Consider the following 13262-nt stretch of genomic DNA (forward strand, 5'->3'; position numbering starts at 1 on the left):
TCAGTTATATAGAAGGCAAGTTTCCCTAGGTTATGCAACATTTTAACAGACTTATTTTTGCCAATAACTGTGAGGTTGAGAATGTCTGACTCCTCCTTGAGCAGGTTTAAGACTCATTACTAGTACTTTTTGTCACAACAAGACTGGCTGTACTGACTTGAAATCAGAAGCAGCTGCTGACATTTTCACAGTTCAGAAAGTTTACTGGCTGTTAAAATTCTGTTGGTTCAAGTTTGGAGAATGCAAAATGAAGTGTTTGAACACATTACAAACATTTGCAGTCACATTTTCATTGCACTGCAAGAGTAAAATTTATGGAACACTATTTTATAAGCAGAACATTATATAAACACATACAATTTTCTTGTAAATTAAAAGCTCTGGTTAGTTTAGCTTTAATATTCTCAGATGCTTGAAAAGCACAGAACTATATCTTCTTGCCTTTGCTAAACGAGTGTGCACATTTGTAAACATCAAAGATTTTGCCAACCAGATCCTTCTTGTTCTTACTAACACAGGAGGACACGCTGCAAAAGGAGAGCCACATGCGTTGGGGAGACGGCTTTGTCATCGTCTATGACATCACAGACCGGGGCAGCTTCGAGGAGGTGGGCCCATTACGGGGCCTACTAGAGGAAGTGAAGAAACCCAAGAATGTCCCGTTGGTTCTGGTGGGCAACAAGGCTGACCTGGACCATGCCAGGCAGGTGGGGACTGAAGAAGGAGAGCGCCTGGCCGCCGAGATGGCTTGCGCCTTCTACGAATGCTCGGCATGCGCCGACGAGGGTGGCACGGTGGCGGAGGCGTTCCATGAGCTGTGCCGCGAGGTGAGGCGTCGCAAAGCGGTCCAGGGCAAGACCAGACGTCGAAGCTCCACCACCCATGTCAAGCAGGCCATCAACAAGATGCTGACCAAGATCAGTAGCTAGGAGGAGACAGAAGCACAAGGAACAAAAAGGACAGACTGAAGACGAACTAAAAGATCACAGTCAATGGCTTCAAGGATTTAGATACGTGGAAATCGACCATACATCCATTCAAGCTGCTAAGGACCAGGAATATTAAATGATGAATGTAAAGGGAACATCTTCACTCTTAGTGTCAATCCACATAGCTCATTAATGGTGTGCCAGAATTCGCTGTTGACTAAAGACTCTAAAAGATGCTGAAATTACTTTTGACCATGTTTGACAACTAAGGTCACAAGCACAAAGCAGAACATATAAATCACATGATGGGAACTATTTTGTCCCTAAGGGAGGTAAAATAACTTGTTTTACCAACGGATCATATATACTACCAGGGAACAGGTTAGAGTTTGTTACTCAGAAGTACCAATCTCAGAGAATTCAATGAAATTGACTCTTCCTTCCTGAGCATCACAGTTAATTGTGTATATTTTATCTACTGATCCACAGATTTTAAACACAATATACAAAATAATAGACAACACGAACCCAACGTGTGTTCATCAGATTGATGAATAAACAATTTGTATTTTCCTCTTCCTGTAGCTTGTTTGTGGAATAATGTTTTGATATGCTGTAGCCCCATGGGGGTAGATTTGTTCTTAAAGCAGTGCTGAAAGTACTATCATGGTCTTAGATCACTATGACGTGTGTACAGAGCTCAGCCTTGGGTTCTTGTTGACCTTAGAGATATCATCCAAGCTGTGCCGTTGGTTGTCAAACCATTATTCACTGTCCCCTTACATGACAATGTCCATCACGCTATTTCGATATCAAACTCCGTTTCTAAACCTCGACCCCGATTTTACCTAGCACAAGAAGAACTCCCTGTATTTGTCCAGAACAATGCTATAAAGATACTCAAATGCATCAAGGTAACTAACACAAGGTAGCAGAGGGGGTCCAATGTTTAGTTTGTGAATCAATGTTAATATTGTTTAATGTTCACAACCTTTGAGAAGAATAGTTGCCATTTTTCATTCTAGGTTGCATTTGAGAGACAGTCTTTATAGAGAATGCCTCTCTTAGAAGTACCTTTAATTGTAAACTATGTATGATATTGCCTTAAACATTAGCCTCAATGGAGCGTACCGTACATAACCCAAATCCTGTATTTTAACTAAATGCGCTTTCCTTTCTTGCAATGTACCCAACCTGTGTGAGTTTTAAGCATGGAGCTCAAACTGACACATTTGCTGTGCAATTGTAATTAAACATTAGATATATCCTACAATGACTTTGAAAATGTATCCATGTTATCAAAAATAAAAAAAATGCCATTGTTAAGTGTTTTTGGTCTAATAAATATCGCCCTAGCCCCTACTAACACTAATGATCAACTAATGACAAGCTTCAGTTCAGAATGACGTTAATCTGCTGTCTTTGCAAGGGATGGGTGACAAGCATAACATCACTCTGACCAATGAGGAATGGAATTGCCCGTAAGAAATGTCACATTTGCATAATGATTGTCAGTCATGTTAAAAGTACCCCTGCAGGAATTCAACCGGGGAAGCTGCTCCAGTCTCCACAGCCTATTTCTTCATTACTTCAACGTCACCAATGTTACCATTAAGCAGTATCCAAACAAATGAAATTGCTTGTGCAGATAAACACAAAGATAAAATGTAAACCCTACAGTTGTCACAGGCACAGTAAGAAAACACACTAGTCCTGGAGACTTGAGCTTGTGTCTTGGAAAGTCCAGACAGAGGGAGAAGAGGCCTAATTACAACGTAGCGCATCCTTTAAAATAACTGCGCCAGACGACAACATCCCCCTCAGCTCGTTCCTTTGGAGTCTCTGAATAGTCACACACAGCTGGAGTCTGTTAGCTCCCAATAACGTGACTGCTCTCATAGGGCTATAGACAGATAGCTTTGATATTTACATTCATCCATCCAAGGACTGCTTGACCACTGAAGACCTATAGATGGCCTACAGATGGCCATATCGCTCTAAGTATTTACATTTAATTCATTTAGCAGAGATTCTGATGCCGAGCGACTTCCAGTGTTCAGTGAATACATTTTCGTGCTTGGGTACCCTGTGGGAATAGAACCCACAACCATGGTATTACGAGTGCTGTGCCCTTCAACTGAGCTTTGCTGGTCCAATTGTAATGGATTTAGCTGATGTCAGATGACTGCACTGTTTATTTTTGGACACTGTGAGAAAAGTTAGAGATGAAAGTGAATACATCCCACTGGTCTAGTGACAAGCCTGGCTAGGGCTGTGGGACATAAGACATGCCATTCAGAACAATAGTAATAAGTCAGTCAAAAGTAAAGTCTGGGACTTTTGCCATTAACTAAATGTTTTTTTAAAGCTCCCATTTTGGGCTGGATGTGTAATGTGTTTTTTGTGTACACGGTCTAGATGTCTAGATATCCCCATCATACTACAGTTAGCCACAGAATTCAAAGTTTGACAGCAAGTGGTTTTGATGACATGGGTACGAAGTGACGTAATACACAATTTCAGGAGACCCTTTTTACTCAACAGTGCCAGTTTTAGAACCAGTGGCCATAAAAAGTGGACGGCACCTTTAGCATGGATAGCTGAAATTCACATTTTGCCTACGTGTTAGCACATTCATGTGGGACCGATTGAATAAACTGTGAAGACGTAGAGGAAGTCCTGGCACACAAAGTCTAATTAGAGCCTGATGGTTTACACACATGCTGTCAAAACATACCATGCACCAAAGCACTGATCATAATTGGCACACTTGTAGAACACAGAGTCTGTTGAGAGATCAACAAATCTGTGACTAATTCATTTAGCTGGATTCTGACGTCTCATCTATATGTACGGTCTATTTGGGAGAGCAGTGAAGTCTCTGGGAGGGAGCCCACCTGCTGTGATTCAGCAGCACAGCACTATTTTGGCAACACTCACACTCATACAGTGTCTCCCGCTGTCTATCCTGGGTCCACGCCTCCATATTTCCAGCTGCAGGCAGAATCCCAGCAGATTCAAACAGCTCTGGGAGGTGTGTGTGTGTGTGTGTTTCTTTCACTCCCTCTCTGACATGACGAAAGTGCAGATACAACAGTGACACATCAAAGGATGATTTTGTTTCATGTTGCCGCTATCTGGCCATGCACACAAACTGACAGTTATGTTGCCTATTTGTAACAGAATGAACATTCCGTGTTTCAATCAGCTGTTTTAACCTTGCCATATTATTGTGTCAAGCCACAGTTAAATGTCTCCCTTTGGAATCACGGTTTCTAGTATAAAAATGTACTGGCAGCTTACATATTAATACAATCCAGGATGGACTATGTCCATTTTGTTAACACCTACAGACACAGAACCTAAATGAGTATCTGAATAAGACGTAAGTTCTGGATTAACCAAGTTTACTACCATCTAATAATGACTTGTCTATTACAATTACTAATACAGTAAATTTTCTCTAAGGATAGGCCCAGTGACATTGTAAAGAACACTAGGCTAAAAATCTCTACTTTTATAACTCTAGATAAGTCAGAAGCACATCTCATTTAACTATGCAGTAAAGGGGGGAAAAATAGCTTGCAGAACCAGACAAAACACAATTCACAGAACAATGTTATTTTATGTTTTTAAAGCTTGCAATCTCTCAGACACACACACACACACACACACACACCTCATCTAATTTCCACATTCTCCAGACCATCCTAACAAAATTAAAATCCATTATGGAAGTGGGGAAACTAAAACAACATGAAAGACAACAGTAGAAATATACCTTTAGGGCGGAAGTAACATCTCTAAAAACAGGGATAATGTTACGTCAAAAACAGGGAGGAAATCACATCACTATGGTTAAGGGATAATGTTACGTCAAAAACAGGGAGGAAATCACATCACTATGGTTAAGGAATAATGTTACGTCAAAAACAGGTAGGAAATGACATCATTATGTTCTGTGGATAATGTTCCCTCCAAAACAGGAAGATGTCAATATCCCTATGGTCTAGGGATAATGTTCCATAAAAACCAGGGAGGAAATGACATAACTAGGGTCCAGGGATAATATTCCTTCAATAAAAAGGAGGAAATTATGTTAGAGGTCTAGGGATAATGTTCCCTTAAAAAATAAGGAAACTATGTGAATTGATAGTTAAAGAACAGAACCTGCAGCTCTTCTGCCCACTCTCATGAATATTAAACCTTATGCCTTTGAGTGCTGTAGGGAATTATCTTTAATGTACTCAGATGACTAACATTTCTGGTCTGATGTATTGTAAAATACAGTAGTTTACAGAGAATGGGTGTCAGCTTTCACGATATTTCATGGACTTGCATGTGTTATACTGGTGGACAGGGTAGTCCCACAATGCGCTCTTCAGTAAAGTGCCAAGAAACTGAATTACACAGCCCTACTGACTTGGCTTGGCTTCAGTTCCTTTACTTTTCTAATGACATTTCATTTAGTTATATGACAACAATTCAACAGCATGATGATGTTGTCAGGCCATGTTAGCTATAGATGGGATCAAACAGTGAAGGATGCTGGCTTAGACCAGATTAGAGTCAGTAGGGAGGCTACTTTCAACAGGCAGAGCAGGAAATACTTCCATCTCATCAATGGAGGTGCAGAGATAAACACAACAACTGGTAAGCAGGTAATTGACCTCTTGGTGGCCATTCGTTCAACACTCCTTAGCACCCTCTCAGTGCTCCCTCTTCCTCTCACTGTCCCCCTTGATCTCTCCCACTCCCTCAATGACATGTTTTCTATGAAGCATTGCAGTTACCATGACGACCAAGGCCTTCCCTTGCCTCCAACCTAAGGAGATTCAGATTTTTTTTTTTTCCTATGGTGACCGACACAATGTGCAGGTCTGGGAGATGGCGTAGGCAAACACACACACACACAGTATATCCAAGAGTAGGAGGATCTTAACATAGGAAATACAGATCCTCTGAAGCTACAGTATGACGCATGTTCAGACCTTGAGGGGCAAGCATAGTTAGTGACTGGGATGAAAGGATGACAACTAGCATCTATAGATAGTTCACAGGTGGATTCACTAAAATAACTTCCTTTAGAATGACACAGGGGACTGTTTGGTTCTCCTACACCCACTGAGTCTACTTTAGAATGAATAATAAACAATCAGTGGCCTTTTCAGTAGTTAGTAGAGTTTTGGAGGAGATTGAATGTCACAGTGGATCATTTCCAAATGTCTATTTAATCAATTATGACCAAGGAATCACTCAGATCGCAAATATGACGTTTTCTATAAAAAAAAAGCACCTTCCAATAACAACAATCAATGAGTATGAACAAGACAAGAGCAATGCATAGATTTGTGGTTCAATAGACAACTAATAAATAAAAAACGTAATCTGTAAGTCCTTGGACAATATAACTAGGCTTTCAACATGATAGCATGTTGAATACTCAAATAGTACACCTGGTTAGGTTTGTGTGGGATTAGTGCCTTCTACTGTCAGACTGATATTACTGCATGTTGGATTTTTTATGGTTTCCAGAGTTAACTATAAGTGGCATATTTTATGTACAATATTATTAGTATAATATAGGAATGTCAACCAGTTATGAAAATGAATCATTCAGGCAGCAACATGTATTGATTAGATTTTCAGGGAGTCTAACATCTAAAAGGCATGGAAATGTCAAGTAGCTCTCAAAGATTTTATGGACTTCTCTCTCACAAGGCCTCAAAAGCAACCACAGTGTGCAAGGTGAAGATCAGATTAAAAAGGTTATTTTCTGGATGATGTAAGGAAATTCATTTCTCGAATCTGTGCCTAATATTCGCTACGTGAAACTACGTGTGCCTGACGGCTTTACGGGCAAAAAGACCTCAGTGGCAGATATGCAACCAGATACTGTAGACTCCTTGAAGAATGTAAGTGCAAGACCATGCTGGCCTCAGATAGTGATAAACATCACAGATCTACAGCGTTGGAATGTAACACACGTTTCTTTTAGGCTGTGCCTCAGTCAGGATGGATGAACACGTCCTGATTGGACAGGCTGTCACGGTTCAGCTCCAGTAGGGAGGGAAAGGAGACTGGAACACACTTCTTGTTACAGTACTCCTCGCTCGATTGGGAACTCATATTTGGATTTTCCATCTTATAACAGAATATGACTGTCTCCCTACAACAAAGCGCAGTCCATAAGTATTGGTACAGTCACAGGTTTGGCTGTTCTGGCTCTGTTTGAGGGAAGAACCATGAACCGTGTAGAAATGTACAGCCCTTTATAGACACACACCCTATTTTAGCAGACCAAAGGTAATTGCTGAAATTAACTATTTGAAATAACATAAGTGGTCATATTAAGTGTTTGATTACAAATCCTTTACATGTGATGCACATGCAAACGGGGACTGCAGCATGCTGGGTAATTGCCCTGGTAATTGCTAAAAGCCCAGCAGCGCATCTGCAGTCTCCGTTTGTTCCGGATGTCTTGTCTTCAGCAAGTGAAACCCTTGATCAGTTGGATCCCGTCTCGTGATGAACTTGGCCAGTCAATAACAAATCACTTTTTAGCCCTTAGTTTAGCAGTATCTTCTGGGTCATTACCCTGCTGCCAAGTGAAGGGTTGTCCAAAGAGTTACATCATTATAAATGAAGACCAGTGAGCCAGTTTCAATGGCAGCCATACATGCCCGAAACACCCCTCCACCTTATTTCATACAATTTGGTATGCCATTTTTTCTCCATGTTAATATTCGTTTAATCCTCCCACAATACCTTTTTCCAGAATTCTGCAGGCTCCTTTTGTTATTTTTCCCGGCCACCCTGTTTTTGATGTCAACTTGCAGTCCACACTTCAGCCTCTTTAGTTTACCAGGTGAAGACACATCCACGCTTACCTCTTAGAGGGTTTCTGATCTATTGGACAGATACTCTTTTCTTCATTATGGCGAGCATTCTTTAGTTGTCCACTCTAGAGTTCTTCTATGGTCTAGCAGGTAATTTTCCATATCTGAAAAAAACACAAGACCTCTTGAACAAACTACAACAAGCAAATTGGAATTTTGCTAAAGGATTTACTTAATCTGTTTTGGTTTGTTCATAACATGCCACTAGATTCAGAATTCATAGAGAACATGGATACCTCAACAAAACGGCCCATTTTTAGGGAAAAATACATTAAAAAATATATATTTGTTATATTTCAAGCACCAACATTGACCCTGCCCATGTGATGTTTTATGTGCGGCTTTACTAATCACAGTCAAAAAATGCTCTAATTTTATTTCCCTGGTGCCAGGACACAATGCAACCAAGACTTACTCACACAACTGGCAAGAAGAAATCCAGAAATGGAATTAGTGTGTAAAATAACACCCTCTATCATATGAGAACCTGTACAGATAATATCTCCATATTATGGCAAAGACTCCATATTATAGCAATCGCGCACAAAGTCAATTTGTGTGTTATTGTGACATCCACTGGACTGTGACCTCCATTGGACTTCTGAAAGACAACATCTCTGGGGAGATGTACTCCCTTCTTTTGCCCAGTACTTTTATAAACATAATTCCAGTGAGCTATCTTACATTACAAAACCCATCACAAAGGATAGTCATCATGAATACTACATTTGGACGAGATCCAAAAACACATGGTGACATTAAACCACATGTTAGAGCCAGAGCTTTGCACTGATTATATCCTTGTGAAAAACATTCAGATAGGATGAAGAGATTAATGAACCTCTACCCAAACAATGGAAATATGATGGAAACTCGTGGAGAAAATACTATCAATCCCCTCACTGAACACCAACAAAATTAGCTTAGATTTACTTTCGGCGTTCCTGATTAGTACCAGTTATAGTGTTTGATTTGTGCCAATGACATATCCATTGTGTTTTTGAGTAGTACTAATGACAGTGTCACTCTTCCACCCTCCGGTCAGTGTTCCGTTGAAATCTTCCCTGCATATTATTTCCACAGATCAGGTGCTATGATCGTAAGGCATATGTACATATACATTATGCATGAATAAAACCAGTGTTGGAATAATGGAAATGACACAGATTCCAAGATTCCGGACATAAGCGGTTTTAAATTCTTACTCAAGAAATATTTACATTTTCATCTATTCACTGAAATACTCACATTGCAAAATTCACCTCATGTTTGAAAGAATTGAATCCCCTGGCTGTCTGATCCTGTTAAGACTCCCTTCTGATCCTGTTAAGACAAGATAATAATGTGGTTTATTACAGTCTTAACAAATATACTGAAATTAGGGAATTAGCTAGAGAAACTGTCACAATGTATTGGACAAAAACGGATTTTAAGTATTACATTTCTTGGCTGCTGGTTTCACCAAGTGTCAAAAAGGTAGTTACAACCAAGCCAAAGGAGAAACACTTTTTAGTTAAAAATGGGCTACTCCCTGGTTAAAATGTCCACACACAACACTGCTGTAAAAAATAAATACTTAAGAGAGCAGTCACTGTTTGTGCACTCGTGTAACAATTCTGATAAATGACAGTGCCTACCAGTACATAACATTGTTTCCCATATTTTGGACATCTTCCCTTCTGCTTCTTCCTCTTGCGCTTGCCTTCATCATAAGACGTTTCCGCACGGTGAAAGAAAGCACACCCGCTCTAATTTTGTATCACAGTGAGTGATCTAAGCTGGGCTGGCCAAACCTGTTCCTGGAGATCAACCGTCTAGCAGTATTTTTTTTTTTTCTTGAACCACATTTGTGACCAACCTGATTTCGTTTTTCGTCCCTAATGATTAGTATCAGGTGTGCAATATTAGAGTTGGAGAGAAAACCAACAGGACAGCAGATCCACAGGAACAGAGTTGAGCAGCCCTGATGGAACTTTTTACGTAGTTCTGCAACGTCTGTGCGGGAATGAGCGGGCCTCGTCTGCAGACGTTTACATAAGTGCTTGCCAACATACTTGCACGTAAAGCTAATGCATGCACTACAGGACAACATCGTGTTTACTAAGCCATAATCTAAACAAACAGAAGAAACGGAAACGACAAAAAGCAGTACACAAACAGACGTAGCGCTGCTTACTCTCGGCTCATTGCATTGCTTTGTGCAGAAAACAGGATATGAAGTCTTCCAATCAGCCTTTCTTTGACGCTCAGCATCACTGAAAACGCACAACACGTTAATAATTGGGAGGTGTGCATGAAAGCTGCTCTGCGAGCCACGGTTACCAGAAACCTTTTCGGCGCTTAGCCGTCGTATACGTTCATCATACGCCAAATAAAATAAACACAACTTATAAAAGTGTTAGTGACAGACCTGCTAGTTCCAGTGTCTCAGACAACGGCGCCTTCCTTAGCATTTCAGGCACAACAGTATCTAGGTTTTACCTAGTGTGACAAACCAAAAAGTCAGCAACAGTAATTTGGGCAAAAACAGCTCGTTTGATGAGGTCAAAGGAGAATGGCAACAATCATGCATATTAACAGGCGGCCACAAACAGTAATATTACATTGTTGTATGTTGTAGACCTTGTCATAGAGTTGTGGGGCCAAAAATCTATACACTGCTCTGCCATTACACTAAATAAGAGTGATACAAAGTGTAATACAAAATGTCACTTTTAATAACATCATTTTGATTAAATAAAAAATGGAAATAAGACAATGTTAAAATGGCTAGAACTAAATGACTCACATTAATTACAGTAACATAATGCATCACACTTCAGATATTATAAGCAGCCAGACAATTACAATTAACATGACAACATTGTTACACCAGAGGCACACACGGGGTCAGTTTTCATGCCACACTTGCATCAATAATACACACGATTTCACACAATGCCACCCGGCTAACACTCAGTGAAAAACTATACCACACTTTAGGCTGATTGGCCAATGCCCTGAGAGGCTGTTCAGCAGTGTTCTGAGCATCAGTTGAATGGCATTGGGCACACTTTGACAAACACACACATTATAAGGGCTTATGCCATTAATGAGCCATTGCAATTAAATGTAAATGTACCATAAGTCATGATATGAAAGTCATGTCATGCTTTATTGACTCAGGTATTGATAACAGATAAGACTGAAGTGGGTGTATTGCCTTTTTACTCACAGGAAATACTTAGTTGGAAAGTACAGTACATACATATTTACAGTACATCAAATTTTTCAGTATGAATGTTAGGATTACAATATTACAATGTTAGATTACAATCAGACATACAGATTATCTCAAATTATATATATAATTTGTTGATCTTAATTCATTGTAACTACTATTAGCGGACAACCTGCTGGAATTGAGGTAGTTACTAGATGAACTTGTCACCACTCAATTCTGAATGTTTTCAGGACGTTATTGTACATTATTTGCTTACTGAAATTGCAAAAAAAATAAAATAAATATAATTAGTAAATAAATATGAATATATGAAAATGTGTGGCATTCACAAGCTTCTAGCATCACACCGCACCCCATATTTGACCTTACAGGCTCTAGCATAAGCAACACTCACAGAGATATCAAGTACAGAGTTTGAGAGATCTGTAACACCAAGGCCATACTGTCAAAAAATAAAATAAAACAGACTGTACATTGAATCATGACTTTGTTATGGCTTTTCATAATATTCTGTAATTTTGTAAGTATTTCACATTTAACAACAGAGACAAAATAATTTAAACTCACAGGTTTTACAATATAAACAAATAATTTGGTCCATTTGACACAGTCTAAAAGGTACCGATTTCTTTAGTTTTTTGCAAAATCACGTACCTTACTATAAATGGCATAAGCCCATGGTTTGAAATTTAAAAAGACCAACATATTAACGGTTTTAACTGCTTTAAGAAATGCATTTCTCTACTTTAACTACACACATATTGCTGATAGTGCAACTTGAAGTGCAATCACAAAACAAGTTTTGGACAATATTCATTCCATTAAGTTGAACTGCCCTTTTTTCATATCAGTCAGAAATTCCAACCATAATCAGAAAATCCATTCGGGTCTAGAGAAGTAAAATGTTTGCACTTCAGTCAGAAGCACAAACTAGCGAGTCATGTGACCAGTCTTATCTTCTCCACTATGATATAACTGAAGGCAATATGGGGGAGATAATATGCTAACACTAAGCTAACATCAGAAACTATCACTACCATAGATAGAATCTGTTAATATGTCTTTGCTGAGTGTTACAGAGGGTTACAAGGAAGACCTCATTTCCTGAAGTGGTTGTAAGTTAGCGGCATTAAAACCCATTGCAAATCATGTCTAAGATTGATAATGCTCCAAAACGTCTTTCAATTTCAAGGCTTTAAAAGAAATGTAATTTACACAGGACTATTTGCAACCTTACTGTATATAGAATGTACAGAATTAAAGGTAAACCGATCTTACATTTAACAATTGAAGCAAATATGTCAGCACTTATGTCTTACAGTACATTTGTACCCTTCAAAACACAAGGAAAAGTACTGATACAAATGGCCAATATAAAAACAAATGTTCATAGCGTTATTTACATTAGATAGTTTATAAATGCTAAGAACTTAGAGAAGAATTGTCTGTGATGGAAGACTTTGAATTATATTTCTGCCTTGTAAAATTGCAAATTGACAGAATATTTACTGTATATATGGCCTACATATTTTGATCTAACTCAAGGAATTTTTTATTTAAAATTCTTTGGTAGTCAAAGGCAGAGGCAAAATCATATTATAGTTAATGAATAAGCCAATCAACTTGTATGTGTCTACAAGACATGGCAATAGTATTTCTATAAAATGAGACTGGTGAGATGCTAAGCAATGCTGGTGAACCTAGCTCTAATGCTTTTATTTTTCCTTTCCAAATCCTGTGATAGTGCCTTCATCTCAGAAAAAGCTAAATATCGCTTTGAATTTGATTAAAACAAACATGTCCCAATCCGATGACAATCTGATAAAGAAAAATACAGTGAAATGCAGAAAGACATCTAAACTACACCAACCAATAAATACAAGATTAACTATTGTCTATTCTTTTATTTTCATGAACTATTCAGAGACGTAGATCCTCTCCACCTGCCTTAAATGGTTAAAACCAGGAACTAGGAAGTAGCAGACAGGAAACCTCTGCTCTGTCAGTTGACTGGGAACACTCTGGAACATGATGGCATCTCGGAGCTCTTCTGCAGGGTTGATGGGTGGGAGGAGTCTGTTGGCGTTAATCGGAGAAGAGGCTGGCGAAGGACTGCCGGAGACTGCGGATGGTTTCTGCCTTGGCCTCGTCGTCCGTGGCATTCCCTTTCAGGGTCTCAGTAAAGGTGTTGGTTAGCGACTGGGATTTGCT

The 13262-nt window shown here is 39.2% G+C and overlaps 2 protein-coding genes and 1 long non-coding RNA gene across 6 annotated transcripts in view; 1 reads left to right on the top strand and 2 right to left on the bottom strand.

Moving 5' to 3' along the window:
• The window catches only part of rerg (RAS-like, estrogen-regulated, growth inhibitor), a 39716-nt gene extending 37461 nt beyond the window's left edge, over window positions 1-2255 (top strand). The window contains exon 5 of the mRNA XM_010903613.3: window positions 519-2255. Within this exon, the coding sequence (XP_010901915.1) occupies window positions 519-929 (411 nt within the window). The 3' untranslated portion in view covers window positions 930-2255. The remainder of the gene's footprint in view (window positions 1-518) is intronic.
• Window positions 843-9989, bottom strand: LOC105029996. 2 transcript variants are annotated; one of them, XR_002195951.2, is made up of 4 exons: window positions 9466-9989; window positions 9077-9151; window positions 7698-7932; window positions 843-925 (listed from the first exon to the last, which is right to left on the bottom strand). It is a non-coding gene; the product is annotated as an uncharacterized LOC105029996 (long non-coding RNA). The 2 variants fall into 2 exon arrangements; XR_829546.3 differs by lacking the exon at window positions 843-925 and adding an exon at window positions 4614-7530.
• Window positions 9990-10522: 533 nt separating this feature from the next.
• The window catches only part of LOC105029999 (synapsin-3), a 101478-nt gene continuing 98738 nt past the window's right edge, over window positions 10523-13262 (bottom strand). For 2 of the 3 annotated variants that reach the window (XM_013131635.3, XM_020042950.2), the window contains one exon: window positions 10523-13260. In XM_013131635.3, the coding sequence (XP_012987089.1) occupies window positions 13137-13260 (124 nt within the window). In that variant the 3' untranslated portion in view covers window positions 10523-13136. The remainder of the gene's footprint in view (window positions 13261-13262) is intronic. The other variant, XM_013131636.2, reaches the window with a different exon arrangement.

Source organism: Esox lucius, chromosome 23, assembly GCF_011004845.1.
Source record: "Esox lucius isolate fEsoLuc1 chromosome 23, fEsoLuc1.pri, whole genome shotgun sequence".
In the NCBI taxonomy this organism is placed as follows: Eukaryota; Metazoa; Chordata; class Actinopteri; order Esociformes; family Esocidae; genus Esox; species Esox lucius.